The following is a 27,048-nucleotide window of genomic DNA, read 5'->3' as shown; positions in this document are numbered from 1 at the left end:
CTTAAAATACTCAGAGTAAAGCAGAGAAAAATGGACTCGGCGGTCTGTCAACTCACAACGAAACAATAGCAATAAAGCTAAAAAACTAAATGCTAAACAACAGCAACTGATGCTGAAAAGAACACACAACTAACACTGCCTCTACCCAGACTTATGCCTCTTACTTGGTCGCTTCAGAAAGCGAGCAGGGTGTGTGTGTAGTCCGTCTTTCTGTCCGGCTTCGTCCTTGGCTCAGAGGCAGATGGTGGCCGTTCTTGCACGGTCGGCAAAAATCATGGCAGCTGGCTCTCAGCGGTGTGGCGGAGAGAATAGAAGAGTCGACTTGGTGAAGAAGAGTGGAGCGTTTCTTCCTTCTCGAGGGAATTTGAGGACGCTGGTTGCAGCAGCGGTCTCTCTCGGATCCAGGAATGTGTTCGGGTGATCATGGGGCGAAGTCTCGTCTCATCCGGCGAGGGGAGTCTTCGATGAGGGGAAAACACATGCATGGGGTACCCCCTTTAGTCAAGCTGACTCGCAGAGGAACAGAGGTTACCCCTAGCTCAGTGACATGGGAAAGGCGTGTGCTTCAGGGCATGTTCAGTTTTTAAAAGGGCGGTGATGTCATGGCTGCGTCATCAGGACGCTCCGCTGTGCAGGAGTGTCTCCACCAATGAGGGACTGTATGTTGACTGTTCCCTGGTAAGGTGTGAAAATCGCAAAGTATCCTTGGAAATGGAGTTTGCAATGGACTCCCATTGTCTGTAGCAGCATTTTGGCGCTATTCCTTTGTCTCGGGGGAAACAAAGGAAAAAGCACCTCGTAGTCAGGCCTCACAGGTTACATATAGGCCTTCTCTGTGTGACCTCATGGTTTGAGGCCCAACATTTCCATGCAGATTTTTATTGTTTTCTTTTGTTTTCCTTTTGTTGTTGAATTATTTAATACCACAGATGATTTTACACATTTCTACTAAATGTGTCTAAATACTGTTGTACCTGAACAGCTAAGTATTCAACAAGTATTCACAGGGGGTTCTTCAAGCACCAGTTGCAGGCTAAAGAGCAGACTAGTTTGTCTGGTGGATACTTTAATGAACCACTGTGAAGTCACATTTTATGGCAGGAGGCTTCTTGATTTTGTGTGGTTAAAAACATACCAGCATACCAAACCTGAAAAGTGCACACAGCATTCTGCTAAAAGTACATCTTTATTTTTCTCTTTGGCAAAAGCTTCAATCTTCACAAGCACATTTTAGTGTTTTTTAACATTTAGATCACAATGACGAGGTAAAAACATGCTGCTGAATCATCCCTCAACTGATGACTTTTCTCGTCTGGCTGGATGCTCAACTTTCTGGAACTCCCTGATTCAATTCATCTTTTAGTTTGTTAGTTAGTTGGTTTGGAGACAGTTTGTTGTTGTATCTGACTGCTCACAGCAGTACTCTCAGACTGTCTGACATGTGTATTTTGTGTTTTTGCAGGCTGTCAGGATGTCTGATCACAGAGGATGGCTGTGCTTCTCTGGCCTCAGCTCTGAGCTCCAACCCCTCCCATCTGAGAGAGCTGGACCTGAGCTACAATCATCCAGGACACTCAGGAGAGAAGCTGTTGTCTGCTCAACTGGAGGATCCACAATGGAGACTGGACACTCTCAAGTATGGAGAGATAATATCTGATAGAGGAGGAAGAGCTGGAAACATTTTCTCTGTCAGCGCTGATTGCAGATCTCAACTGAATCTTTGAGTTTTTGTTATTTCTAACTGAAGTTTCCTGTAAATGTTGAAAGTTAAACCTGATTAGATTCAATCAAGGTCTCAGAAGGATTGGGATTACTGGATTCAGATTGGATAAAAGTCTATCAAAGCTCAACCCCACATTTGAACGGAATAATAAAACAGTAGACTAGAGTGATGTAACGTCCATGTTTGCATGCTGAAAGCGAACATACTGCTCTGATGCCCTTCCTCCTTTCAGGGTGCAGTCTGCTGGAGTCCAATGGTTGACACCAGGTCTGAGGAAGTGTAAGTGTGTTTTTCATCTGATTCATGAAAACAAAGCAAACTTCAAACTGACATCACTCATTCACATACTACTGAGGATGAAGATGATTTCATCATCAAGCAGATGGTAGATCAATAAATGCAGCTGTATTGTGTCTCCTTCTCTCCATCAGATTTCTATGAACTCACACTGGATCCAAACACAGTAAACAGAAATCTCAAACTGTCTGACAACAACAGGAAGATGACATGTGTGAAGGAGGATCGGTCATATCCTGATCACCCAGACAGATTTGACTTCTGGTCTCAGCTGCTGTGTACAAATGTTCTGACTGGTCGCTGTTACTGGGAAGTTGAGTGGAAAGGAGGGGTTTACATATCAGTGAATTACAGAGGAATCAGCAGGAAAGAAGACAGTGATGACTGCAAGTTTTGAATGAATGATCAGTCCTGGAATCTGTACTGCTCTGATCGTGGTTACTGTCTGGCACAATAAGAGAGGAACATCCATCCCCTCCTCTTCCTCCTCTTCCTCCTCTTCCTTGGTCTCTAACAGAGTAGCAGTGTATGTGGACTGTCCTGCTGGCATTCTGTCCTTCTACAGACTCTCCTCTGACACAGTGATCCACCTCCAAACCTTCAACACAACATTCACTCAGCCTCTGTATCTTGGGTTTGGGTTTGGGTCAGGTTGGTCTCGTTCACTGTCTCTGTGTCCTCTGTAGGAGGGTTAGAGTCTCCTCCTGTTAGAGAAACTTCCTCATGTTATTAGTACAAACCTGATCTTTCACAGGGTGTAAAGGTTACATCTAAACCCAACATAGTTTCCACATGACTGAGTGGCAGTTTGTTTTTCAGTCACATATACTGTACATATACAGTACATGTTGTTATATGATCTCTCTCTCTCTCTCTCTCTCTCTCTCTCTCTCTCTCTCTCTCTCTATATATATATATATATATATATATACATATATACTGTACATACCAGTATGTAATATCAACAGTTTGTAACAGCAGAATAAACAAATGAAACTCATCAGACTCATCAGATGCAGAACATGTAACCAAAATGTCCCTGGTTAGATTTGTCCAGAACTTTGCTGCATGTCATACTCCTCTGTTGACATCAGTATTAGTAGCAATTTAATATGTATGTTCACATATATAGTGTCGTAATCAGACTGATGAACATTAGTGCCAAAATAATGCAGTAAATGAGTTATAATGTCTGTCTGAATATCAATATTACTGACAGTGCTCTATGTGGAGAGTTGTAGTTACTGACTGTTACCACTGGAGGGCAGTGATCATGAGAGTTTCTCTATGAGTCACTTTAACAGTCAAATTACATCCAGATCAATATTAAGCATCAAAGTTTGTATTGAAGACATCACTGTTGGTGTCAGTGTGGTTAACAGCAGTCATTAGTACAATTCTAATAACAATACTTAAATATTTTTTATCATTTAAAAACACTCATCTGTGTTCATTAAACTGATAGCATGCAGTTTATCTTTTCACCATCAGAGGGCGCCAAAGCTTCATTAATGAAGAGTAATACGCCACATTTAATGCATAAATTAGATATATTATAAGTGTACTGATCATTAATCAATAATCACTCTTAAATATGATCATCAGCACATTAAAGTGTTTGTCCAGTTATGATATCAAGGACAAATGACCTGTAAGTGAGTCAAATGATAATATTGAAGCTAAAGATGTGTTGAGGCTCCTAAATGACACTTATACTCTCCTCATCTCTACTTTTACCGCCTCCTCTCTTCCTCTTATACTCTACTTTTTACCTCCTACTCTTATACTTTCTTTTGTACCCCCTTATACTCTCCTTCTTTTTACACTCTTTCTTTTTTTTTTACCTTCTCCTCTCCTTTACGACCTATAGATATGTCTATGAGGACTATGGACTATATCCATAACTCTAGTCTCAAAGAAAACCAAGCATACACCACTTAAAGACTGAGATGAGACATTAACAAAAAGAAAGCCACTGAGACAGCTACATAACCTTGAAAACCTGTCTTCAGTTTGTATATTTATGTACCCCTGTTCTCTGCTTTTCTTGTTAATCCTTTACGGTTTCGTGCAACTTTGTAAGAACCAAATAAAGGAATTCATTCTTACAAAACATTAACATCAAGACAATGTGACTATTTGGTTTTAAAACTGTAATGTGTATCAGCCTTTCAAAATAAGGTATCTTATAAATTATACACATGAACTTAGCAGTAGTGTAATTTTATTATTTGCATAATACATTCAGTTTCAAAACAGCGTCAACCAAGTCCAAAACCTGAAGACTCAGTTATAACAACAATTAGCCAACAATCAGAATAATTGCTCATTCTGCGACTGTTCAAGGTCAATTTATCTTAATTACTGTATCTCACACAAATCTGTAGTGCTGCCTGGCATAAACAAAACAAGAAAAAAAAGATTTCACTTTACATAGGGATGGTGATGATGGTACTGACTTTCTACATCACCAAACTATATTTAAAAATACACAAAGTGACACTTCTGATCCAACTGGCCAATTTAAAAGGTGACTTAAGTTACAGCGGAGTATAAAATAACATCACAATCATATCAATAATGCAGAAAGTCCTTCGGTTTTGCAAATATTCTAATGTGGGCTCATAAACATCCTGCATTTGAGTTATTGTCAAGACCAGTAATATCAACAATTTGATTTAAAACCAGCTTTATATTCCTGTGAAATAAAGCAAATTGTCAGCTAAAGAAACCTATTCTAAAATACAAAACCTGTTATGCTGTTTTTTTCTTGTCTACAAACGTAGATTCAATATTATTAACGGGCCAATTTAACAAATTTGAAGCTCCAATATAAATCCAGATGACAGGAATTAGATTAGATGATAATGGTCAGTCTCTTATATTGCACAGAAAGCATTTAGTTTAACACTTTTTACAACCAGCAATGCACTGAAATCAGATGCTTCTGTAGTTTATCCACAAGTGACCTTTGAACCCTGAGGTGGGAGATTAGTTTCACATAAATGATTGTAACAGGGAGTAAATCGAGTGCACTCGAGCATTATATACAGGAGACCACAAGAATAGGTCACTCAGTTTTTGATCAAGGTGGTCATCTGAGTGGTTGACATAAGAAATTGTATGGCGAACGCAGCCTATAAATATACATCAATACTTATTTTTTTTGGCCAAATAATGAATGTGTCACTGCTGAGTCTATACACATGACGTTTTTAAATCTCAAAATGCGTTTAAAAATTGTCTGTGCTAACAGCACAAGCATAAACTATCTATCTTACATTAATTAACAACACCTACATAAGACCAGTCCTGCCATCATGAAGGAAATTCACTTAAAAAAAAAAACTTAGAACCTACAATTTACTGTTATCTGTTTAAATAAAATTGTGAACACATTTCCTAAAGTCAAAAGAGAACCAAGGCTGGATTTGTGATGTATTCAGGGTGAAAACAAAAAAAAGGGGGGTAATGTACCACTGATTACAAAACCATCTTTATGGACACATTAAATGATTTTACATTCTGATGAGCTTTATTTTACTGCAGAGGTCACTCTTGTTAACTGGAAAATGGGCCTGTGAGCTGTAAAATATCTGGAAGGAGGAGGAGGAATAGACAAGGCTGCTGGACATCAAAATGTGCCTTTCATCAATAATGATACCAGTTTATTAAAAGCATTCATCAGGTTGTGCTGTAAAGGATTTGATTCCCTTAAAAAGTGCCACCGAACTGATTTAAACCCGCATGGTGTCAAAAAGTTGCGTGTTCATTTCGGATGTTTCTGTGACTGCAAAGTTTGTTACCTGGTTCCGGAGAGTTTTGAAGCGTATTAAACCAAATTACAGCATTAGTATTCTGAGGATTAGAATATGTAAATGAGATTTTATTATGTATTTTCCCTTTAATGTTGAGTTTTAATTGTTCTTAATTTTATCCACATGCATGCTGCCCATTGTGTAACTTGTGAGATCCAACCAAAGGAATTAACTCACAAACCTAAAATGGTAAGAATACCACTCTTTCCTCTCATATGATAGCATTTCATCTTCAAAAACCGTGATAAATACGACTTATTTCTTATTTTCCTGATGGGCACATGACAGATAGATGTCTCCATACTGTACCCAACATGCAAAACAATAAAGGAAAAAAAAGAGGAAAAATTAGGAAATGGGAGTAGTTTCTGATATCATTTTCACAGTTCATATCCAGCTTAATAAATAAATAAGCTTCCACACAATAGCATAGATCAAGGTGAGTGAGTGAGTGCATACATGCATACATGTATGTTGAGTGAGTCGTGGGTGAGTTTAATGTTGGAATGTATATCTGTGTTTATGGAGTGACTATGTGATTCGGTGAGTTCAATATGCTCTGAAATGAATTCTGTATTTGTAGGTGGGACAGGCAAGGTGGCGAGAGGGGGACATTGTGAAGTTGGCAGGTGAATTGTATATATATATACTGCAGTTTAGAAGCGGATGAAGGTGGCATCGATCTGGCGTACGCTGGGCAGTGCCAGCATGATCTTTCGCCGGTACTGTGGATCCTTCTGTAGTGGGTTTCTTTCCAGGTAGACCGTCTCCAGAGACTTGGCGTTCTTCAACTCATCAAGGTCTGACCAGTTATCTATCTGATTGTCATTCATCTGGGGGAGAGAGTGAGAGATCACACATCACGTAAGACAACACAATTGGTTTTAGTTCACAAAATTTAGGAACTTAAATTGAACTTAACTGAGGTTTCATTAGTGAATAAAAAGAAGGATTAAAGTTACTTTGCAAATGAATAAATCAATAAATATTTAACATTAAAATGGCGTCACAAATGAGTAGTTAAAGTTGCAATACACGACATTCAGCCCCAACTAGATGTCAGCAAACAACTATTTGCTATGTAAAGATGTAGTGAAGTAATGGTGACCTGAGCAGAGAATGAAGTCACACTCTCTCTATGTGTGTTGTACGCCGAGCTTCTCTATTCTTTGTTTTGATAGCCGGTCTGGCTGTGTGTGCATGTTAGTGCAAGTGAGTCCTTCTGTGTCCGTTTCCAAGTTGGCGGCCGCATCACAAACCTTCTCACCTTACAGCTTAACAGTACACTAAAATATGTTTCTAAAAACATTTCAGGAAGTAACAGAATCTTGATCCATATCTTATCAGCACTTCCTAGTTTGACAGTTTGATCTGAGTTTCATGCGCTGTTGGTTCAGGGACTGCGTTCTTTGTTATTTTTCCCGCCAACTTTATTGAGTAAAATGATGTGCACATTTGTTTTGGTTTGAGATGCTGGTGCTACTGCAACATCTAGTGGAGCTGACTGTCATATATTGCACTTTCAAAGTAATAAATAAGTAGATGAAATGACACAAGATTTTAACGCAATAATTCATACCCTAAATAAGTTGTGGTAGAATTTGTAAATCAACTTAACAATACAAAGGAATTAAACAGCAATAACTGATTTTAATGTACATTTGATCTTTTTATGGTTTCCCATTTTCTTTTCCATGTGTTAACAATGATCTGCCCCACTAGGTTTTTGTACCAAACTTTGTTGAAGCACCAACGGCTGTCGTAAGAACTCTCAATAGCTGTCACCTGAAATTATTTGTGAAAACTTGCACAGACAAATAGACTAGTCATTTAGTTTTAGTTGGATTGCTCAAATTAGATATATATTTATTTTAAAGTATTAGTTGCACTGTAAATGTCATGGTAGGGCAAGCATAGGTGTAATTAATTTAATAATGACTGCTTTCCATTTGTTCCAGGGCTCTGTATTGTGCATGCTAAACCTGTGCTTTTTCTGCTGCGTCAAGTCAAAAAGTCTGCTGTGAAAAATGTCTATTGGTAAGGCTCTACGTCCTCTGTAACAACATTGCATAATTGAAAACATAATAAAAACAGAGCAACATTCTTGTTTAACTTTATAAATTAGACTGATAACCATACCCAGAACTCCTGCAACTCTGTCAGATGGCTGATGTTTTCAATTTTCTTTACTCGATTAGCTGCAATGTCCAGGGTTGTAAGCTTTTTCTGGGAGGGAAAACAACAGTGTTTGAATGTATAGAACAAACTTTGTTGTTACGTGTTCTCACAGTTAACAAAATACATGATGAACAGTTTGGCGTTCAGTCCTTTCAGAAACGAGCTGTTGAATTTCTACAACTCACATTGTTTTCCAAGCCCTCGATGACCTCAATGCCATTGTGACTCAGATAGAGCTCTCTCAGGTTGACGAGGTTCTGTAGACCCTCAATTTTAGTAATCCGGTTACTCTGAAAGTAAATGCACAGAAAATAATTTAGGAATATCTCAATACACAGGGCTCTTTTTTTGGTTACCATTCCATCAAGTGCTGAAGACGACATGTGTGAGAATACCTGAATGCTTAAAACAGTCAGATTGTGTAAACCCTCCAGGTTCTGAAGCATAGTTATTTTATTGGTGCCGAGGAATAAACTTTGCAAAGACGTGAGTGTATCCAGGTTCTCAATGACCTGTGAGCACAACAAAATCAAAGAGTCACAAATAAACATCAAAAAAATTTCATAAACATTCTACTAATGCCCTATAACGTCTTACTTTACACCATAATTTTTGCCGAAGCACGTTTAGATTTGCTAAGTTTTAACAACATTTCCCACTGCCCAAGAGACCCTTTGTGTCCTACCCGGATGCGGTTCGAGCCCAGCTCCAGCATCTCCAAGCCTGTGAGGTGTTCCAGGTTGGCAATGCTGCTAATTTTGTTGTGAAGCAGAAAGAGTTTCTTCAGCTGAGTCAACTGCTCTAAACCCTCCACCTTCCTTATGAGGTTGAAGGACACGTCGAGCTGCCTGTGGTTCAGTCAAACAAATGTGCTTATTAGTGTAAATTGTATTTAAAGCAGTTTTTTTCTTCTATAATGCCTCATGAGAAATACAACTGATGCTCTAGAAATTGATGTCATCATAAACAACTTGACTGATATAAGGAACCCGATCTTGATGGAATCTGTGTGATATGTGGAGCCAATACAGTCTTTAAGACATTAAGACAAATTATTTCCTTCATTAATAAATACTTAATGCACATTGCCATAAAAAATAATGATGTTCAAATAGAGCATATACAGTTTTCTTCCGACTTACTCCAACTCTGTGAGGTGCCGCAGGTTCTCCACTTTGCGAATCTGGTTGTCATAGAGATCTAGTTCCCGCAGTGCGATCAAACTGTCAAGGTTTTCTATCTTTTTGATGAGATTCTGTCGTAAGGAGAGTGTCTGTACAAAGAGAGGGATGAAAAGAAAGCAATTAATTGATATTAACTGATATACCACTAGCTGTATTTTATCAAAGACTCTTCTTAGAGAAAGGGGTTTTCTGTGCATCTTCCAGCAATATGCAGCTGAATCTGGTGCTTCTCAGGTCAGGGACAGTAAATGTCAGATGAGAAAAGACTGGCACAATGCTGAGGTTAACCAGTTACTTACTTTAGCCTTCTGTAGCACCTCCAGTCCTTCAATCTTTCCGATACGACAATGAACAAGATCAACATCCTAGAAAGACAACAGACACTGTAAGGTGACATACTGTCTATAAGTAGTGGTCATCAGTGTTGGCTGGATCACAACAGCTGGTCCAGCTCTATAAACACCTGTAAAGTCTGTCCCTGACTGACTGACTGAGTAACTTCATTGGTTGAATGAGTGATGAAGTTACACCATTGTTAAAAGGTGGACACCACTGGTATATTAAAGTTATACCAGTGGCAGCACTCGATTGCCTTGGCCCTCTAGCGTTTCATATACAGTCCAGCCATACACTAGGGTTTGACCTAGTCTTGTTTATTCTTTAATGCAGATACAAGTGCCCAGCCCACATAGGTTAACACAGCAAAATACTGTTGCAGTGGTGAAACATCATTTGTAAGAAAGGAACTTTTTACATATAAAACTGCACTGCTAACAAAAAACTGACTCTGTGTATAAACTCTACAGATAAAATGTATCATGAACAAAAAGGCTGCCTTCCTAAAACACAACTCAAATCTTTTATAATCATTCAACCAAAACAAATCATTAGAGATGAAGGTAATTTTACTGACAAGTAGGGCTGCAATTAACAATTATTTTCATTAACTTTTAATTTGTTGATTATTTTTTAAATTAATTGATTAATCTGTAAGAAAAAAAAGAGAGAAAAATTCCCAGAAGATGTCTTCAAATTGCTTGTTTTGTCTGACCAAAAGTCCAAAGCTTGAAGATATTCAATTTAAAATTATATAGAGAAAAGCGGTAAATCCTCACATTTGTGAGCTGATCTAGAGAATGTTTAGGGATTTTTGCATGATAAATGACTTAAATGATTATGTCAATTTAAAAATAATGGCTGCAGATTGATTTTTCTTTTGATTGACTTATCATTAAATCGTTTCAATTCTGCTTAAAAACAATATAACTTGACAACATTCAATGACAGTAGCTCACTTCTTCCTCTGGGTCCAAGGTTATGGTGTCCATGTCAACAGGAGACTCTTCTTTACCTTGATTGAAAACAAGAACAAATCATACAAACTAATATGAACATTGCAACCAAAGCAAGATATTCATAAACATGATACCGACACAAAAAGGCTTGTTTTAAAGCAGTTGAGAAGATTGATAGTTATGTAACGTTGTCATGTAGACAAACTAATTGCTGTGTTTCACACTTATGATCGCTCATGTTTAAGTGACATTACAGTTGGTAGCCTCAATGACAACATGTGTCGCCTTATGTGTGTCATGAATGTGGATGTGATGATGTACCTGTGGTAGTAGGCTGATTGGTGTCCACGTCGCCATTGATACTCTTCCTCCTGGTCTCATCATCACCAGACTCCTCAGACTCACCCCTTCGGTCCACTACAGTCAGCAGGCAAAGAGGAGTTGCATTTCACCACAAAGATGCAGAACTGTGATCTGATTTAAGTGTCAGTGACTGACACATTTAGCTGAGGCACATGTGATATGATGCAAAGACAAGGCCCAGCTCCACCTCCTCGCACACTGAGGAGTCATGTGGAGCATCTACCCTCTGTTTGGCTGTCAGCGGGCTGTCACAAACCAAGGCTATTAGTTAGATCAGCAGTGCGCCGAATTGATATTACACCTACCTCCCGAATTAAATCAGTTAATTTTATTGCTGTGAATGCCAGTTTAAAGACAGTTTGCAAGCTTAAGGTTAGCTAACTTACATTGACACACACAAGCTAACAACACACTGCTAACCATGTTCGCTAGCCTCGGTAGCTGACTGGACCACAGTAGACAGGTTTACCAGCTAAAATTGTAAACAGGTTATATACAATAATACAGTTTCAGACAATTCACGCTAGACTACACAACGCAGCTGGACAAAATGAAACCAGGTGTCGATTAGCAGGACAGCGTGAGTTGACGTTAAGATAGCTGAATAACGTTAGCTAACGGGTCTTGTTGTTAGCCTGTTAGCTACGAAGCCAAGCATGAATGTCCGCTTATTAACAAGGAGAACGCGTCGCCGGCTATGCTCATGGAAAAATAGACACGTTTGTCTGGGTGAATGCCGGTTTACCCAGCTAATATAACAGCGGCGAGGCTGTATCTTTACAAATGTACTCACCTTCCATTTCTTGAAGATCTCCAATAGACTGGGAAGCCATGTTTCCTGTAAACACTCCTGACAACCGCTCAGCCAATCAGGAGGAGGCACTAGCCGCAGTCGAACACAAGAGGGCGCTGACGTCACAGGAGCTGAAAACAAACAAACTGTATACACATTATATTGTGTAGTTATATAGATTTAATAACAAACACGTTTTATATATAAGTAAAATAACTACGTACATGTACTCAAGCACTGTACTCAAATACAATAGTATCACTTATGAATACTGTATACCAAAACAACCAGACACATTAACTCAGTCACTGTGCAGTAACTCTACTGTAATACTCACTGTACCTAGAAATTATATACATTTATTTAGTTTAAAATACAAAATGTGCAATAACATGTATAAATTTCATTCATTACTGTATATTTGAGCAGGCTGTATAAACTGTACACATAACCACCTACTATATATAAATATATATATATATATAGTAACTCATCACTTTTTTAAAACATTTATTATTTGTTTTAGTACTCCTTGTACTCTTCACACATTTGCACTAATTGTATCTTGTTTACAGAATTTTTTTCCCCACCCATTTGAATACAAATAACGTCCATAAAACACACATCATAGTGATATGTTTATGTTTAATTATTTTTGTTTGGCTTGTTGTCCTTGTGTGTCTTTCTGAAGATTGTTGTGTGTCAGCACATTGAGAGCCACTAAAATGGGGTCAAATTCCTTGTATGCGGAAACATACTAGGCCAATAAAGCTGATCTGATTCCAAACTACCAATCAAACACTATATAAAGTGGCTCAAATCCAAAATACTGTTTACCTGTTAATGCATCAATAACCAAAATAAACAAATAAAATAATAAATATACTGATATAACTCTTAAAGTTATACTGAAATTATACTGGTTTATTTATTGCAATAATATTATCATTCTCATATCATTATGCTTTTATCATAATGTCCATCATAATTTCCTGTATTGTGTTGCTTGTTGTCTGCGTTGTCAGACTATGATTATAAGAACTGTAAAATACATGTGCATCCAAGACACCTGAACAAACAAACATAAGAAACAATAAGCAGGAACACAAACACATGAAAGCGTAGCCTATAAAAGTGCAGTTTAAATAATTTTACTTTATATCACAGCAAGCTGGCTGTATTGGATCACATGAAGCTTAAAACAGCCTTACTCCCAAAATACCATCTCTCCGTGAAGTACCCTGCACTCTCACAGCACAGTGTTTATACAGTCACTTCCCATCTGTCTCGCATACCTTCCATTTTAAGAGTGTGCTTGTATAAGATTGAGGCACCTAGTCTCAAAGTCTTGTGACAACACCAGTACCCAAATCATTATCCTTTAGTTATAAGACAAGATAACATAACATTTTATGTAAACACACATTCACAAAGCAGACACAGAAAGATACTTGTACAAAATATCTAATCATAGTATATGCACATATGTCACTTGTTTCTGATAACATAAACTTTTAAAGTATGATATAAACAGGAACATAGAATTCATACTTGACCTATTGTGTAGATATGCTCACTGAGAGATAGAGATAAACAAAATGTTCATATGAAAAACAACAGACTTTGTCAGCCAGGATGACACTAAGTGGAACCACACATTTTTTGCTTACCAAGATGTAACATAGCCGACAAAATCCAGCTTAACTGGATGAATGGCTAAATATTTTTGAAAGTTGTGTGTCACAGAATCAATGACAAGCCAGACAACAGTTAAATTCACTTCTTAACTTTTTTTCAAAAGTATACCTAACAGAAAAAAAACCAAAACAGAATAGGCTTTTTGTGTGGATGTTATGCAGGCACAGATAAATACCAGCTCTGTATGGGAATATAATGCGAGTATTGTATGGATGTAATTAAAAATAAATACCACGAAGTACAATATGGTCACTGTACAGCAAGCTCAAATGTACCTTAAGTTCTTTAATATTTGTAGTTGTTCCAGAAGAGATAATACTGTAAACGAATGAGTAAAGTCAGATAACCAACTATTTAGTACCATGTAGATAGTTTTTTTTTTTGTAATATTGTCCAAACACTTCAGAGGTGATCTGTTCTCATACAGATTGTGGAGGCCTATTCCAGAAATGCTGAGTTTGTTAACCCTGACTTGACACACTATCTCTTGGTCAGTTACTATGGCAACTGACGTTCTAAACCTGACCCAGTCCCCCTCTTCTGAGGGAGTTTCTGGACGTTTCTGACACATTACTGAAGTTGAAGCCAAGTGGACAGTCTCTGTCCTCATGAATTCATCCTGAGCAATAGATTTGCACAAGGTAATGAAAATATTTATGAAAATATTTATTTTCTTTAAAGATCCCCTCCAGACATGAGACATATAAAAAAAATACTCTGCTTTGAATAGTAATTTGTGTCTGATATGTTTTTTCCACAAAAAAGTTCAATTACCCGGTTAGAAATTCTAAAAATTACATCTACTCTTCACACAAGATGTCACCTCCTTCATGGAAAACACCATTCTCAATGTTTTTATACACTGGAGGCTTCAAGTTTCCACATCACACCTGTGGAAGTTGAATACTGGACCAGGATCGGCGTCCAAAATAGTTGTGATGTTGCAAATCATGCTTATAGGCCCAACCTTTAATCCAATTCAGGAAGTCCGCAATATGCCCATCAAAGAACGACTTTGCGCCAATTTTGGACCCCCAAGAAACGCTATCTCCTCCTAGGGTGTTAATGGTATCGGCTTCAAACTTTAATACATGACTTATCACACTATGCTGAACAAAAGCTATTAAAAACTTTGTAATAACTCGAACGGTTTGGATATTATATGCCCCGAAAGTTGAAGTGCCACATCGCACCTTACAATGGAAACCAATGGGGAGGCAATCTCTGGGCATGGACTTTGTGCCAAACTGAGGTGTCTGATGTCTAAACTATAAGTCAGACCACTTTCAAAAGTTTCCAAAGTCATGGGATTTATGAAGTTATTTCCACTTGAAGACTGCTCTGAAATCCTGCTCTCAATCTGACAGGGAGAAGGAGGGAAGAAGGCGGGGGAAGAGCGTGACAGTTGAATGTAGCTCAGTTTTATAGGATATAGCAGAAAGGTCTATATACTTACAGTACATTATATACAAACTTTGTATGAAGTTTGGTGTTATTATCATTTATTTTACAATAATTGTAGGTCTTATATCTATAATCAGTAGTAGGGATGACCTATGAGGGGAAGGGAAAAAAATGGAGTGAGGGTGACTGTTAAGTGATGAAGTGCAGTAGAGAAATAAAATCATGACTAAATTTTGTCTCTCTGTACTGCAATTTTTCCTTTATTAAGGCCCGAGCACCTAGAGGTTCGCTCACACTCTCCCTTCAAATATATGAGTATTTTTCTGTGTCCAGCTGCAGTTACTTATTGTCTCTACACACCTGACAGTACACATGTCAATCAAACTTTGACCAGGTCTTGTGGGTTAAAAGTCTTTACTTTTCTAAAAATAGACTTGATGAAAATTAGGAACTGAATTTCTTTTGCACACAAACTCATCAAAAGTTTTCAATTGAAATTAAAGTGAATGGGCCCAAAACTTGCATAATTTTGATGACACAGGGATGAGCAAGACAGACATGTCTCACCCTGCAGAAAATTGTCATCCTCACACTGTTGAGATTTGATGTTTCGCCATGATAGAGGAAATTGCTATAACTTTATTGTACATGCTCCGGTCACACCAAACTTATCATGTTTGTTAAGTCAGACCTGTCAGCCCAGGTCTGGAGATATCTACATGCCTGTGACAGAAGCCCTTGGACTGCACCACACCCGACGTGCACAATGGTGCACGTCGGGTGTGGTGCAGGGTAAAAAGCAAAATGATCTGATCCTGACGGACCAGAGTGCGAGGTCCCGACCAACGCTGCTTGCAGATTTAATTTGCATTGAGATTTGTGAATGTGTAGACAGATCTGTGAATTCACACTACGTGAAAAATAAAATGACATACAACACAAACAAGCCATATCAGTATCTTTAGTTAAACATTTTTGTACATTTTACATTAACACACAATAGAGAAAAACATAAGACAATCAAAACAATGACTCACAAAGAAATATGTATTCATAAGGAAGGTATTAAAAATCAAACAACAACACATCAGTCACACTCATTTGATAACTGGACAAAATCTAGTGTTTGGCAGACTATCGCTCTGATTGGTCTATCAGTGACAAAACAAAATGCTTGATTTCAGAAGAGCTTTATCTACAGATTGAGACAATTTGTGACATTCTCAGTCTTAACTTGCATTAAATATTGTACTGAGAACAGAATGTTTCCATTGCACATTAACACTATATTGTTTACTTAAATAAATTAAAGAAATTATGAAAACGTTGGCCCTCACAATTCTTAATTGTGCAAAAAGAAGCTTGTAAATTACTGCAGGCAGTGAACATGTTTGTGTGTGTGTGAATATTAAACAATAGAAGCACCAGTGTTATGTGCAGGTTAAAGTGCATAAAATAAAGTGGCCTAAAATCTAGACCACACACATTTGGTTCATTACAGTGAGTCATGGTTTGGTTATGTTCATGGAGTGATAATGTCCATACAGAAGGAAGAGGGTTGACTGAGTGGTCATCCAACATTAGTCATAAATTATAGAGCTGCAATGTGAACCTGTTAATCAGTCATGGTGTTGAATTACAATGCCTGGTACCCACTGCCTTTTTTCTCTGGAGGCACTTCTGCCATGTCTGTAGGGTAATGTATAACTGAGCCGATTACACCTGTAAAGTAATTAAAGGGCACAAATTAGTCTTTAACAACAGCTTAAGATAACTGTCACTGAACTGTGATCAAATGTGTTGGATATTACTTCTAATTAACTTGCTTTGTATTCATCATCTAAAGTGATTTTGGATCTTTGAACTTTCGATGGCTGACCTGGCAACTGCAGTCATAATAAAAAAGTCACAGTATCAGTCAATCAGCTTGACAAAATCACATGACTGGCCCCATACAAGTCACAAGGACATACACATGCTGAGGGTTTATTGTTCAGAGTTCCTTTAATATCTTTTCATTTCTATCAATCTTCTAAGATTGTTAAAGTCTGTGTAAAGCAATAATAAATGTCTTCTGAGTTTTTCATATCACAGAAAAATGTGTTATTCACCAACAAGCCAAATTTGTCTGATTAAAAAAAATGCCAAGTGTATAAAATTAGGTTTTAAAATCATGGAAAAACAAGCAGTATCCTGAGCTCTGAAACGCTGGGGGTGTGTCCCCCATCTGCCGAACTGCCTTAAAAAAAACAAAACAATTTAAAATAGGCGTAGACAAGCAATATGGATGATATTTCAAAAACAAAGTAACGCTAGTAGCCACTGTTTAATTCGACACATATTTTGTAGATAAATGTGGATTCACTTCAGTAATGTAAATGTAACTTAAATGAGTAGTTAACAAGTGATCCACCACCAATCATCGTTATGTTAAATTGTTGTTCTTTTCAATGAAGTTCAGTGTAAACATTACTTGCTTCTTTAAAAAGCGCTGGTGAGGGGCTGGATGTAGCAGCCACAGGAGTACGTCTGTAGTGGGGGGACTGTGCATTTATCTTCACAAAGCTTGGTGCACAGACAATGCTATTATCGAGAGGCACTGCTAACCTAGAATATATCATAGTTAAGTGTTGACCTTTCTACCTGCCCAGAGAGTTTACATCTACTGTTGTGACTGCAGCAAACTTCAGGATGCTAATGCTAGGCTTGCAATGAAAGTATTACATGCTGCCATCAGCAAACAACAGACTACACATCCAGCTGATGCCAAGGCGCTCTAGTTCTTATAAAGTGCTGGGGGGGAGGGGGTCATTCTAGTCACCCATTTACATCATGGTGCAGCTGTTTTAGTCATGCCCAACTAATCCTGAACACAGAAACGGTGAAAAACAGTTTAATGGTGTAACTCCACATTTCAGTACTACATAGTTCACAGTCTTTTCACATGTTTTCAACAATTATTTTGTAACATGTATAATGTGTTTCAAAGGAAATCTCTGATTTTCCTTTACACAGACTTTAACTGAGAAGTGTACGGAGACTAAAGAGAAAACATAGGGAGTGTTGTTTTCTTACCTCCAGGGTGCCGCATACCTAAGCAGAGAGTGAGATAAAGACAAAACACATGACTGTGCTTTATATTTTCCCATGAGTATGAGACTCCATACCAGAATCATGTGACATGACATGTTTTAAAATAAAGCCAAGTATTGCTGTCTTTTATGAGTATGTGGATGATGAGCTAAAGATTAAATCATTCCTACTTTTTACTCACAGTATACAGCACAAGACCATATTCCACTCTGTATGACTTGATTTATTATTATCCAAGTGGAAAGGAAACATCTCATTTACTCACCCTGTTTTTTGTAGAGGAAGAGGCTGATTATGATAAGTCCGATAAAGGCCAGCAGTGCCAAGACTGGGATCAGAAACCGGGGAAAATGAAAACCTGGAACTAGGAAAACATGCCAAAAATTGTAACCGGACCACAGCCACATTCAAGCATTTTTCTTCATTTTCAACCTTATTAATAGTCAAAACTATCAGACAGCTACAGCTACAGATCCTGAATAATATAAATATAATAATAATAATCAATCAATCAATCAATCAATCAGACTTTATTTGTACAGCACTTTTAATACAAATACACAAACAAACAACCTGTAGAAAGAATAAATATACCTGACTGATCCCCAGAAAGCCTTAATTCTCTCATCAGCTTGATGCATCCCTCCTGAAGGCGGATCCTCTCAGTCCTTGTGTGCTGCTCTTCCTGGTCCCACAGAGCTTTGAAGGCCAGTGCTTGTGTTAAGTGGGCTGTCCAGGTATCATTGTGATCCAGAGTCAGGTAGACCTCTCCATCATAGAGCACACGGTCAGTCCAGAGCAGCTGAGACCCCTCCAGTATGCACTCACGAGACCAAAGGACAGTGTGGTTTCCTAGGGAGTGAGATGAAGGCTATTTTTAAAATATTCAATAAAATATATTGAATAAAACATTTGACTGACCCTGAGATTTGATCAGGTTTGAGTCATGACATTCATTAATAGTACAGGATGATTTTCTTACTCAGTACTGCAATCTGGTTGAGACTTGTGAGTGTTGAAAGGAATGCATCAGGTGATATGGTCTGGATAATGCTGACTTCCTTGCTTCTGCCAATAAAAGGGACTCCATTGAGAAGGACCTGCTCCACGACCCGCTGGTCCCCCACCACTCCCCACTGCTGAACCTGAATTATGACTGTATCTAAGGGGAGAAGATTGTGCTTATGTGGGAATGTTTTCAAGCAATGTAACAGGAAATGAGAAAAAGGTTCAAATGTAACTTGTTAAAAAACTCAAATCCTTAAATAAAAGTAGTAACAGTTCTGCCACAATGTTGAATTAGTCATTTGAAAATAGTCCTTCATTTAAATGTTTCTTTAGCAAACATGCATAAATAATAACTGTGAAATCAAAAGTAAAACCAATCATCCTGCTGAATAGTCCCTTTCAGTGTGATTAATTTTGAAGTTTTTCACATAAAATGGTTTAATGTTGTTTATGTGGCACTAGGTCACAACTACTTAAATGTTTGGTAGCACTGTGCATAGTGTATCTTTCATCTGTAATATAACTAGTCATTGCATTTGTCAAATAAATGCAGTGGAATACAAATTAGCATAATACAAATACACTGTGTTACCAGTTTGACCAGGTAAACTTTTAAAATCTAACGCAATCAAAAACAGTGGACCAACAACACTTGTTTGTCCTGTCACAGTCAGAGAGAAGTTGATTTACTTCTGTGGTGGCGATGCACTGGTATGTTGTGAGATGTTTCCAATAAAATCCCCTTATGTTTGTAATTGGGGTGGATGATTATAATGCAGTCCAATACAACACCACCATTAAAACTATATGGCCTCATAAATAACCATAACTCGGAAGTAACAACCTGTCTGACACTGTCAACAAAAACTGAACACTGAAGCTAAAAGAAAAACAGGATTTACAGCAGGGCTATTTTACTGACATTGTACCGGTGTACACGATACTCTTCTTTATACTAATTCATGTGTAAAATAACCTGTCTTGTGAAAGTAACGTTACAGCAGTAAAAGTATACAGTTATAGTCTTACCGCACCGGACTGAAAGACTGGATATAAAATAAACTGTGAACTATGAACAGCGGTAACCAAGTTAATGTTAGCTGGTTTCTATGGTTACGTCCGTTCAAAGGCTAAATAAAGTCGTCCTGCTGTTGACTTTACAGTCCGTTTTCAGATTTGTGTGTTATTTTTATTATTATTTATAATCTTTAAGTAAGTAATTGCAATGCAAAGAGACAAGCTTACCTACTGGAACCGGGATAGCTCCTGACAAGTGGCACAACATTAACACAAAAATGCCAGTAGGATGCATTTTCTTATTTCCAGCGTTACTTGTTTCCAGCTTCAAAATCCAGCAAGGGTTCAGCCGTCAAGGATAGACAAAAGTCTCCGGACTTATAAATAGTCAGGATTGTTTTAAGCCATTTAAGTGTAACCCGTGCACCAACTAATACATCCCGAACGAGAATCGAAACGGGAATACAACCAGACGAGCAAGAGCAGTGACTTCCCTCCTCTCTCCCTATGTATCTCACTTTGTTTCTCTTTCACTAGTGAAATTTAAATGTCTAACAGACACGCCTCCTCCTGATGCAGGACGGGGAGGTCCTTAGATCCTCAGGGTTAAATATATGGGGGTATTATTGTAGCAGAATTATCTGCAAATATTTTGGAGAGTAGTGTAACTATCTCAATCCATGTGTGTGTAATCAGATTTGTAAATGTGTAAAAGAATCTCCAAATCTCTATTTACTCAATTTGCAGGTGTATAGAGATCTGTAAATGTGTACATTGAACTGTAAATGTGTACATCGATCTGTAAATGCTGTAGGGGAATGAGGGTCATATACCCACTACCAATACCCAATACCACACACACACACACACACACACACACACACACACACACACACACACACACACACACACACACACACACACACTTAATGCAGAGACGCCCATTTACATGTGTTTGTGTGTACCACACGCACACACACACACATAGTGCAGAGACGCCAACTCAAATTTGGGATATGTCCAAAGTTAAATGTCCCATTCTTCGTTTGTTTTGAGGGTGCCAAAGAGCCTGACAAAACAGGATGAGGCTTGTCACGCAACACGAACACATAGCCTGTCTTCAGTATAAAAAGGCATGTCACGTTCTGTAATGTTGGGAGAACAGCACACACCTTGTGGTTTCTGTGTAATTAAAGATATACTATTATGACATTACTGTATTGTTATTTTTTCATCTTTGGATGACAATACAAGCCTTCCATAGCTGTGCACTTGAGAGAGGTAAGTTCACCCGTTATGAGGTGCTGCAGTGCTGGATCAACATGCCCTCTAGGAGCTAATTTTTAAAAGAGACCCATTTCTCGACTTGTTCTTATTCAAATTAATACAATGAAGTAGAAGACATTTAAATCTCTGGAGTGTGAGTGAAACTTGCCTGCCAAACACACATGCAAAAAACAAAAGATTGTCATAAATGCCATGAGCAAAGGGCAAAAACATTTGTTTTTATTGCATATAGATATGACCTGATTCATACGAGGAAGTTCAATGTTTCCCCTATAATTGTACAGGCGTGGTGGCCAACGAGGAACCCCCACCAGGCCAAAAAAATATTTTTTTCAATGCCAATAATAATAATAACTATTCATTCATTCGGAAATCAATAGCGTTTGGGAGCCTGTAGTGCAGCGCTGTTCCGAAACGTGAGTTAACCTCTGTGTCGTTGCCTAGGAAACTCTTGGTGGCGTAGCTCCTTTTAAGGAATGGGGCAGTGTGTATATTTTGTCCGTGCAGCGTGTGAGAGTTTACGTAAGGACATTTAAATCCCTGGGTGTGGATGAAACTTGCCCGGGAAATTACATGGTAAGTGACGAGAAGTTAGCAGGAAGCCTCATTTCCTCTCCCATAATGAGTCATAAATGGATGCGGTTTTCATATCAACATGATAACATGATGCCTGCTCCACCAGTCTGTAGCTACAGCTGTCAATGAAACAAACTGGAAATAAAAAGTGCAGTTTACGCACGTAATGACAGCGTCCATATCGTGAATTCATCACATGGACCTGTAAACCATCGTCAACAGTGGTATCTCAGAAATGTAATCATATTTTGCGGCACTCACGTCTTAAACGACGTAACAAAGTGAGACACAACTATTGATAAAATAAAAAGGAGTATTAACAGCAAAATACATGTCACAAGCATGTGAACGCCTGGTCTGAAGAATGCGTAAGGTGCGCACATTCTGCTTTTATAAATACCAGTTTATGTGCGGGGAATGGCGTATGTATGGTTTTGTGCATATGCGTAATTTATGCATCTGGCTCCAGGCGTCGTTTTCAGCCGATTTAATGAAGGTAAACACAGTGAACGAGCGTGTGTAATGACACTGTGCTCTGTCGCAGTTTCTCAGAGGCTGCACATTTATCAACATAGCTGTCCTGCTGCCTTCAGATGCTGCAGGGATTTAATGAACTGTAGGAGAAGCGTTTCATACAGTATAAAATAGCTGCGGACAGCAGATACTGTAAGAATGCTGTAACACATTCATTTATAGATCAGTATAGATGCTTTAACCACATTAAATGTTGTTTTCCGTGCCGATTTCGGTCGGAGAATGTTTAATTGAAATAACTTATTTATATTTGAGACATTAATCAGTTATTGCAGCACATTTACAGTAATTATTTAGTTTGCTTTTGTTGGTAAAATCACCAAAGTCACTTCGCTAGCGGAGTAACTTTACTCCAGAAACAGACGTGGTTCTGAGACGTCTAATTTTCCACAAAAACACCATCTCAACAACTCGCTTTGCGCTGCCTATTTGCTCGTCTCCCCTCGGCAGTTCACCGTGCATGCAGCGCTGGTACCACAATACCACACAGATTTAATGAACTGTAGGAGAATATTCAGTTTACTATTACAGAGGACTAAGAAAAAAAAGATATTTACAGAGGCTATGAGAAGCTTTAACCAGTGAATGTTTTTGATTAAACAATTATCAAAATTGTTGCCAAACAATTTTATGTTCATCAATTAATTGACTAATCATCTCCATCTACTTAAAATGTGACTGCTGTGTGAAAAGATAATCTGTCTTGTACTTTGCCCCTACAGGTGTTGGTCCACAGGTGTGAGGATGGTACTGAGTTGAGAGGACAAATAGGAGATTGAAGCCAACCTCGGAGGAGAGGACAAAGCTTCACACTCAGCAGGGCAAAAATGCACAGAGAGGAACACAGCTATGTTCATGAAGCCAGGCACAATCTATGTGTATCCAGTCTATGGCATCTACCTCTGTATGAACGTGTCTAGTCAAGGTAAAAGCACCCAGGGTGACGTAAAGTAGAAATACCTGTCCCACGTTGAGATCATTGGGAGTTAGCCATTTTTGCCTACAGATGCTTGCAAGCAGAAAAATATATACAGTATAATGCATTTTTTTGGTTTAATATGACCTCCAGGTGTTGTTAATGTCATTAATATGACATTAAACCTATACAGTGGTTTGTGTTTGTGTTTTCTATTGTCAGTGGGTATAGGGTGAAAGGAAGGAGACAGAGTGGAGCCGTGCTGACTGATGCATATTGTGTGCTGTGTTGCACAGGGGAGGGTGCTGCTGTGCTGTTGTGCTCTCTTGAGCCCCAGCAGGGTCAGTCCATCATGAGGCAGCTGAGAGCAGCCAGACGCAAAGTGGGAGCCTGACAATTGAAAGACAGAGAGCTCTGCAACAGGCCTTCAAAGCTGTGCCAGGCTCTGAATATACTCCGCTGTTTTGACAGTCGAGATCTTGCCTCAGACCCAGAGGTGTGGCTGGAGAGGGACCCCAACAGAAATCCAACAGAACCCCAGGATGTAGCATAGTCCCAGGGGGAACAAGTGGGCACCACTGCATTAGTATGAATAAGGAGGCAGAAAGACTGGGAATAGTCCTGAAACTATTCTGCCATCTGTTTCCTTTGTGGACTTCACCATTTAGGGAGTATAAAAACTTGAGAAGTTTCTATTTCCTTTGCTGGGATGCACTACTTCTTACACAAGTGGGATGAAATAAGTTCATTAATATTTTTAGAATTTTGTAGTTCTCAGAAAGTTAAGATGGCTGAATAACCTCCAAAAATCTAAACTCTAATCCGCAGAAATCATACAAAATATTTCTCATCCATTTTGTAAGTATCAACACATTTTGGCATCATATTTTGATGATACTGATTTGAACTGCAAATTTGAACTGGGAAGTTATGGTTTAGCATTTATTAATAAGACACAATTTATCAATGCCTACACTGAAAAAACAAATCTGCTCTGAAATGTACCTTTTCTCATTCCATCTTTTCTCAGTGATTTCACAGATGTCTGGAACGCTCTGCATCCCTCAAAACAAAAACAGCCTGTCTGATGTTTAGAGTCCTCCTTTTCTTGCCCTCTTTCTCTCCCCACCTCCTCTCCTCAGGGATTCCTGAAGAGAGGTAGCTGGAGGTCTAGAATGATCATTACTCATTGTGCCCCTCTGTGGTTCATTAGCGCTACATTATCCAGTACAGCCAACTGGCTTACTTCACATCATGGCTACTCACAGGCAGATGTTGGCATGAGGAGACAGCATGTAGATGTTGTTCTCACACAGTAGGTAGATGATGATCGCTTTGCCCCAATATACCAAACGAGCTGCAATTTGAAAGATCTGAGAAGGAAAATAATGTGCATAATAATATATATGATGTGAAATAATAGAATCTAAACAACAAAATGCTTTGCAACTGAAAACCAGCTGTTGAAGGAAAATATAAAAGCTTGTACCATGCATGGGAACTTTCTAAGAAAGCGCTTTGGATGTACATATATATAGTCCACTAGATGGCAGTAAGATACCATAAACACAACAACCTCTCTGCATGCATAATTTTCAGTTGTTTTTTTTTTTACTAGATCTCAGACATAAGAAACTACATTACTCCCATTGTTGTATATTTTTTTCGTGCTTTTCCATTTCAGATAGTTTTCTCTTCAGTTACTACATACAAATAAAGGAATCATGATCTTTGATTCTCCCTATATTATACATGCACTGCTCAAATCTATACATGTACTGCATGCATAAATTGATATACATGACCTTTTGAGCACTGTACTTAAATATGACTGCCAAACTCTATAGCTGCCGAGGTTGCCCTTATGAACTGATCTCAGACCAAGGTACAAACTTCATTGGTGGAGAAAGAGAATTGCAGGAGGCTTTCACCCAACTTAGCCCAACCCTGCAAGGTCACCTGGCCAAATCTACAGCCCTAAGAGGTGAAACTGTTACAGACAAGGTACCAAGGACAGTTAAATAAAAGCTAAATAAAAAGCCCCTTGGATAGTCCTCTGACATTTCTGATCCTGATCCAGTCATCCCCAATATCGTTCTCATTTTCTTTGTCATACATGATAGTAAACTGATTATCTTTGGTTTTTGGACTGTTGGTTGGACAAAACAAGACATTTGAAGATGTCACTTTTGAATGTTTTAACACTCATTTTCACTGTTTTCTGTCATTTCTTCTCTCATTAATCAAAAGAATAATCTGCTTAGTTGATAATGACAATAATCATTAGTTCCAGCCCTACAATAGTCAAGTGGTTGGTTATAACTGTATAAATTGTTCTTAATTAATTAATTTGTCAACACTAACAACATGTTGATGTACACAGGGTTAATTGATTATTTGCTTGAAGGGCATAATCAACATGCAGACCAGCATTTTCACATCACAGTATCACATGTTTGTTTGGATTGGGTTGATGTCCATTTTATGCATTCAGCCCAACTGTGTATTGCATTTTCCTTTTTGTTTACTTTTTTTTCTTTTTCTTCGGCCCAATTCCCATTTCAGAGAACAATCAAAGTCTGTCAATCTATGTCAATCATTCTTCCCTATTTTATGTTCTATATGGATCCTCAATCCTATTCTCAGAAAATCCTTATGAATTATCAGTAATAGATCCAGTGAATCAGTGCTTTGGTAAATTCAGGATTTCAGTGTCATTTTGCTCTGTACTGTTTACCTTGTTCTATTAAATTCCAATATTTCAAAACTGTAATTAAAGTTTTAATTCATATTTAATTTGATTACCTGTAGGCATGTAGGCTCACCATGACAAAGCAAAATGCAAATCAAATGCAAACTACAATAAAGCAACTGCTTCATGCTCTTTTTCAATTGTGACGGTGTGGTAAGTCAATATTGTGTTGCCCTGATTTTTATCCCTTTGATCGCAGCATGAGTAACTTAAGTAAAACCAGCAGAGCTCTTCACATTCTACATTCATACAGAGACTTCACTTTTTCTGCAAGGAAGCATCTAACTAATTTCTCCTCTCCAGTAGCCACACAAGCTTTTTATTGATACTCTGATTGCTGAAATACATTGCAGGCAGCTGCATCTGATTAATGCAACCCCTTTGAGACAGGAATTGAAAAATTTAATCAAACAAACAACAGCGAATTTACACTTTCTCATTTGTCCCAACTGTTTCTGTGCTGTAACCTCTCTTGCCACTTTTCCTTATTAAGTGTGTTCTTCCATCCTGAAGGTTTTCTGACATCATCCTGGCCACCAAATCTAATGTGTGTGGAAAGATGTTTGAGTTGAAGATAGACAGTGTTTGATTTTTGGGTCACCCTTCTCTCCTTAGCATCCTCCCATCATTCAGGTAAGGAACAAAACAGGTCCTACTGAAAACCCAGGTAAGTTGTTACCACTGTTAAGAAAATCAGCTTATCATAGTCTCTTCCTCTCCCATTACAGTATGTGGAAGAAAAAAAAAATCATTGTGGATTAAACTAGCTGTGTTCAGTATAGGGGAGCAACAAAATGAGATGATGTGATATTGTTTGGAGAATCACTATATTTACGAGTTTGAATTAATAAGTAACGTTACATGTGATGTGTCTTTTATTATATACTATATTGGACATCTGTGATTGGTAACGAACAAACCAATCCAAGCCATCTGGGTTTGATTATGCTATAAGACCATTTCTCATTTCACCATTACCATCTCAATTTATGTAAACATATTCTATTATAAGGGGCCCCATTGAAAGTAACAAGAACAACTTACATTATACTGTAATGCAATACTACAGTACTTTTTATGACTTGAAAATGACCATGCACGTCAATCGAAAC

At 38.2% G+C, this 27,048-nt stretch overlaps 3 protein-coding genes and 1 pseudogene across 4 annotated transcripts; 2 read left to right on the top strand and 2 right to left on the bottom strand.

The window, feature by feature from the left end:
* Positions 1-921: 921 nt before the first annotated feature.
* Positions 922-2,899, top strand: LOC121909178 (stonustoxin subunit beta-like). Its single transcript, XM_042429621.1, has 3 exons — positions 922-1,636; positions 1,956-2,002; positions 2,155-2,899. The coding sequence occupies exons 1-3, from the start codon at positions 1,440-1,442 to the stop codon at positions 2,415-2,417; spliced, it is 507 nt and encodes a 168-aa protein (XP_042285555.1). The 5' UTR covers positions 922-1,439; the 3' UTR covers positions 2,418-2,899.
* Positions 2,900-4,227: 1,328 nt separating this feature from the next.
* On the bottom strand, positions 4,228-11,742 carry ppp1r7 (protein phosphatase 1, regulatory (inhibitor) subunit 7). The gene is made up of 10 exons (XM_042429620.1): positions 11,652-11,742; positions 10,817-10,912; positions 10,496-10,551; positions 9,500-9,565; positions 9,159-9,289; positions 8,702-8,864; positions 8,412-8,528; positions 8,202-8,306; positions 7,978-8,064; positions 4,228-6,671 (listed from the first exon to the last, which is right to left on the bottom strand). The coding sequence occupies exons 1-10, from the start codon at positions 11,689-11,691 to the stop codon at positions 6,495-6,497; spliced, it is 1,038 nt and encodes a 345-aa protein (XP_042285554.1). The 5' UTR covers positions 11,692-11,742; the 3' UTR covers positions 4,228-6,494.
* A 3,954-nt stretch (positions 11,743-15,696) lies between these two features.
* On the bottom strand, positions 15,697-20,394 carry LOC121908779. Of its 2 annotated transcripts, none has more exons than XR_006099314.1 (6): positions 19,884-19,936; positions 18,829-19,008; positions 18,441-18,698; positions 18,112-18,210; positions 17,829-17,846; positions 15,697-16,475 (listed from the first exon to the last, which is right to left on the bottom strand). XR_006099314.1 is itself a non-coding variant. In XM_042429054.1 (6 exons), exons 1-6 carry the CDS (start codon positions 20,164-20,166, stop codon positions 16,390-16,392), a joined length of 708 nt encoding a protein of 235 aa, XP_042284988.1. In that variant the 5' UTR covers positions 20,167-20,394; the 3' UTR covers positions 15,697-16,389. The 2 variants fall into 2 exon arrangements, 1 of the variants encoding a protein (XP_042284988.1); XM_042429054.1 differs by lacking the exon at positions 19,884-19,936 and adding an exon at positions 20,100-20,394.
* A 1,704-nt stretch (positions 20,395-22,098) lies between these two features.
* Positions 22,099-25,341, top strand: LOC121908296 (annotated as a pseudogene).
* Positions 25,342-27,048: the final 1,707 nt, after the last annotated feature.

The sequence above is a fragment of the Thunnus maccoyii genome, chromosome 12 (assembly GCF_910596095.1).
Source record: "Thunnus maccoyii chromosome 12, fThuMac1.1, whole genome shotgun sequence".
Classification (NCBI taxonomy): Eukaryota; Metazoa; Chordata; class Actinopteri; order Scombriformes; family Scombridae; genus Thunnus; species Thunnus maccoyii.
This window is presented reverse-complemented; position numbering and strand designations above follow the sequence as displayed.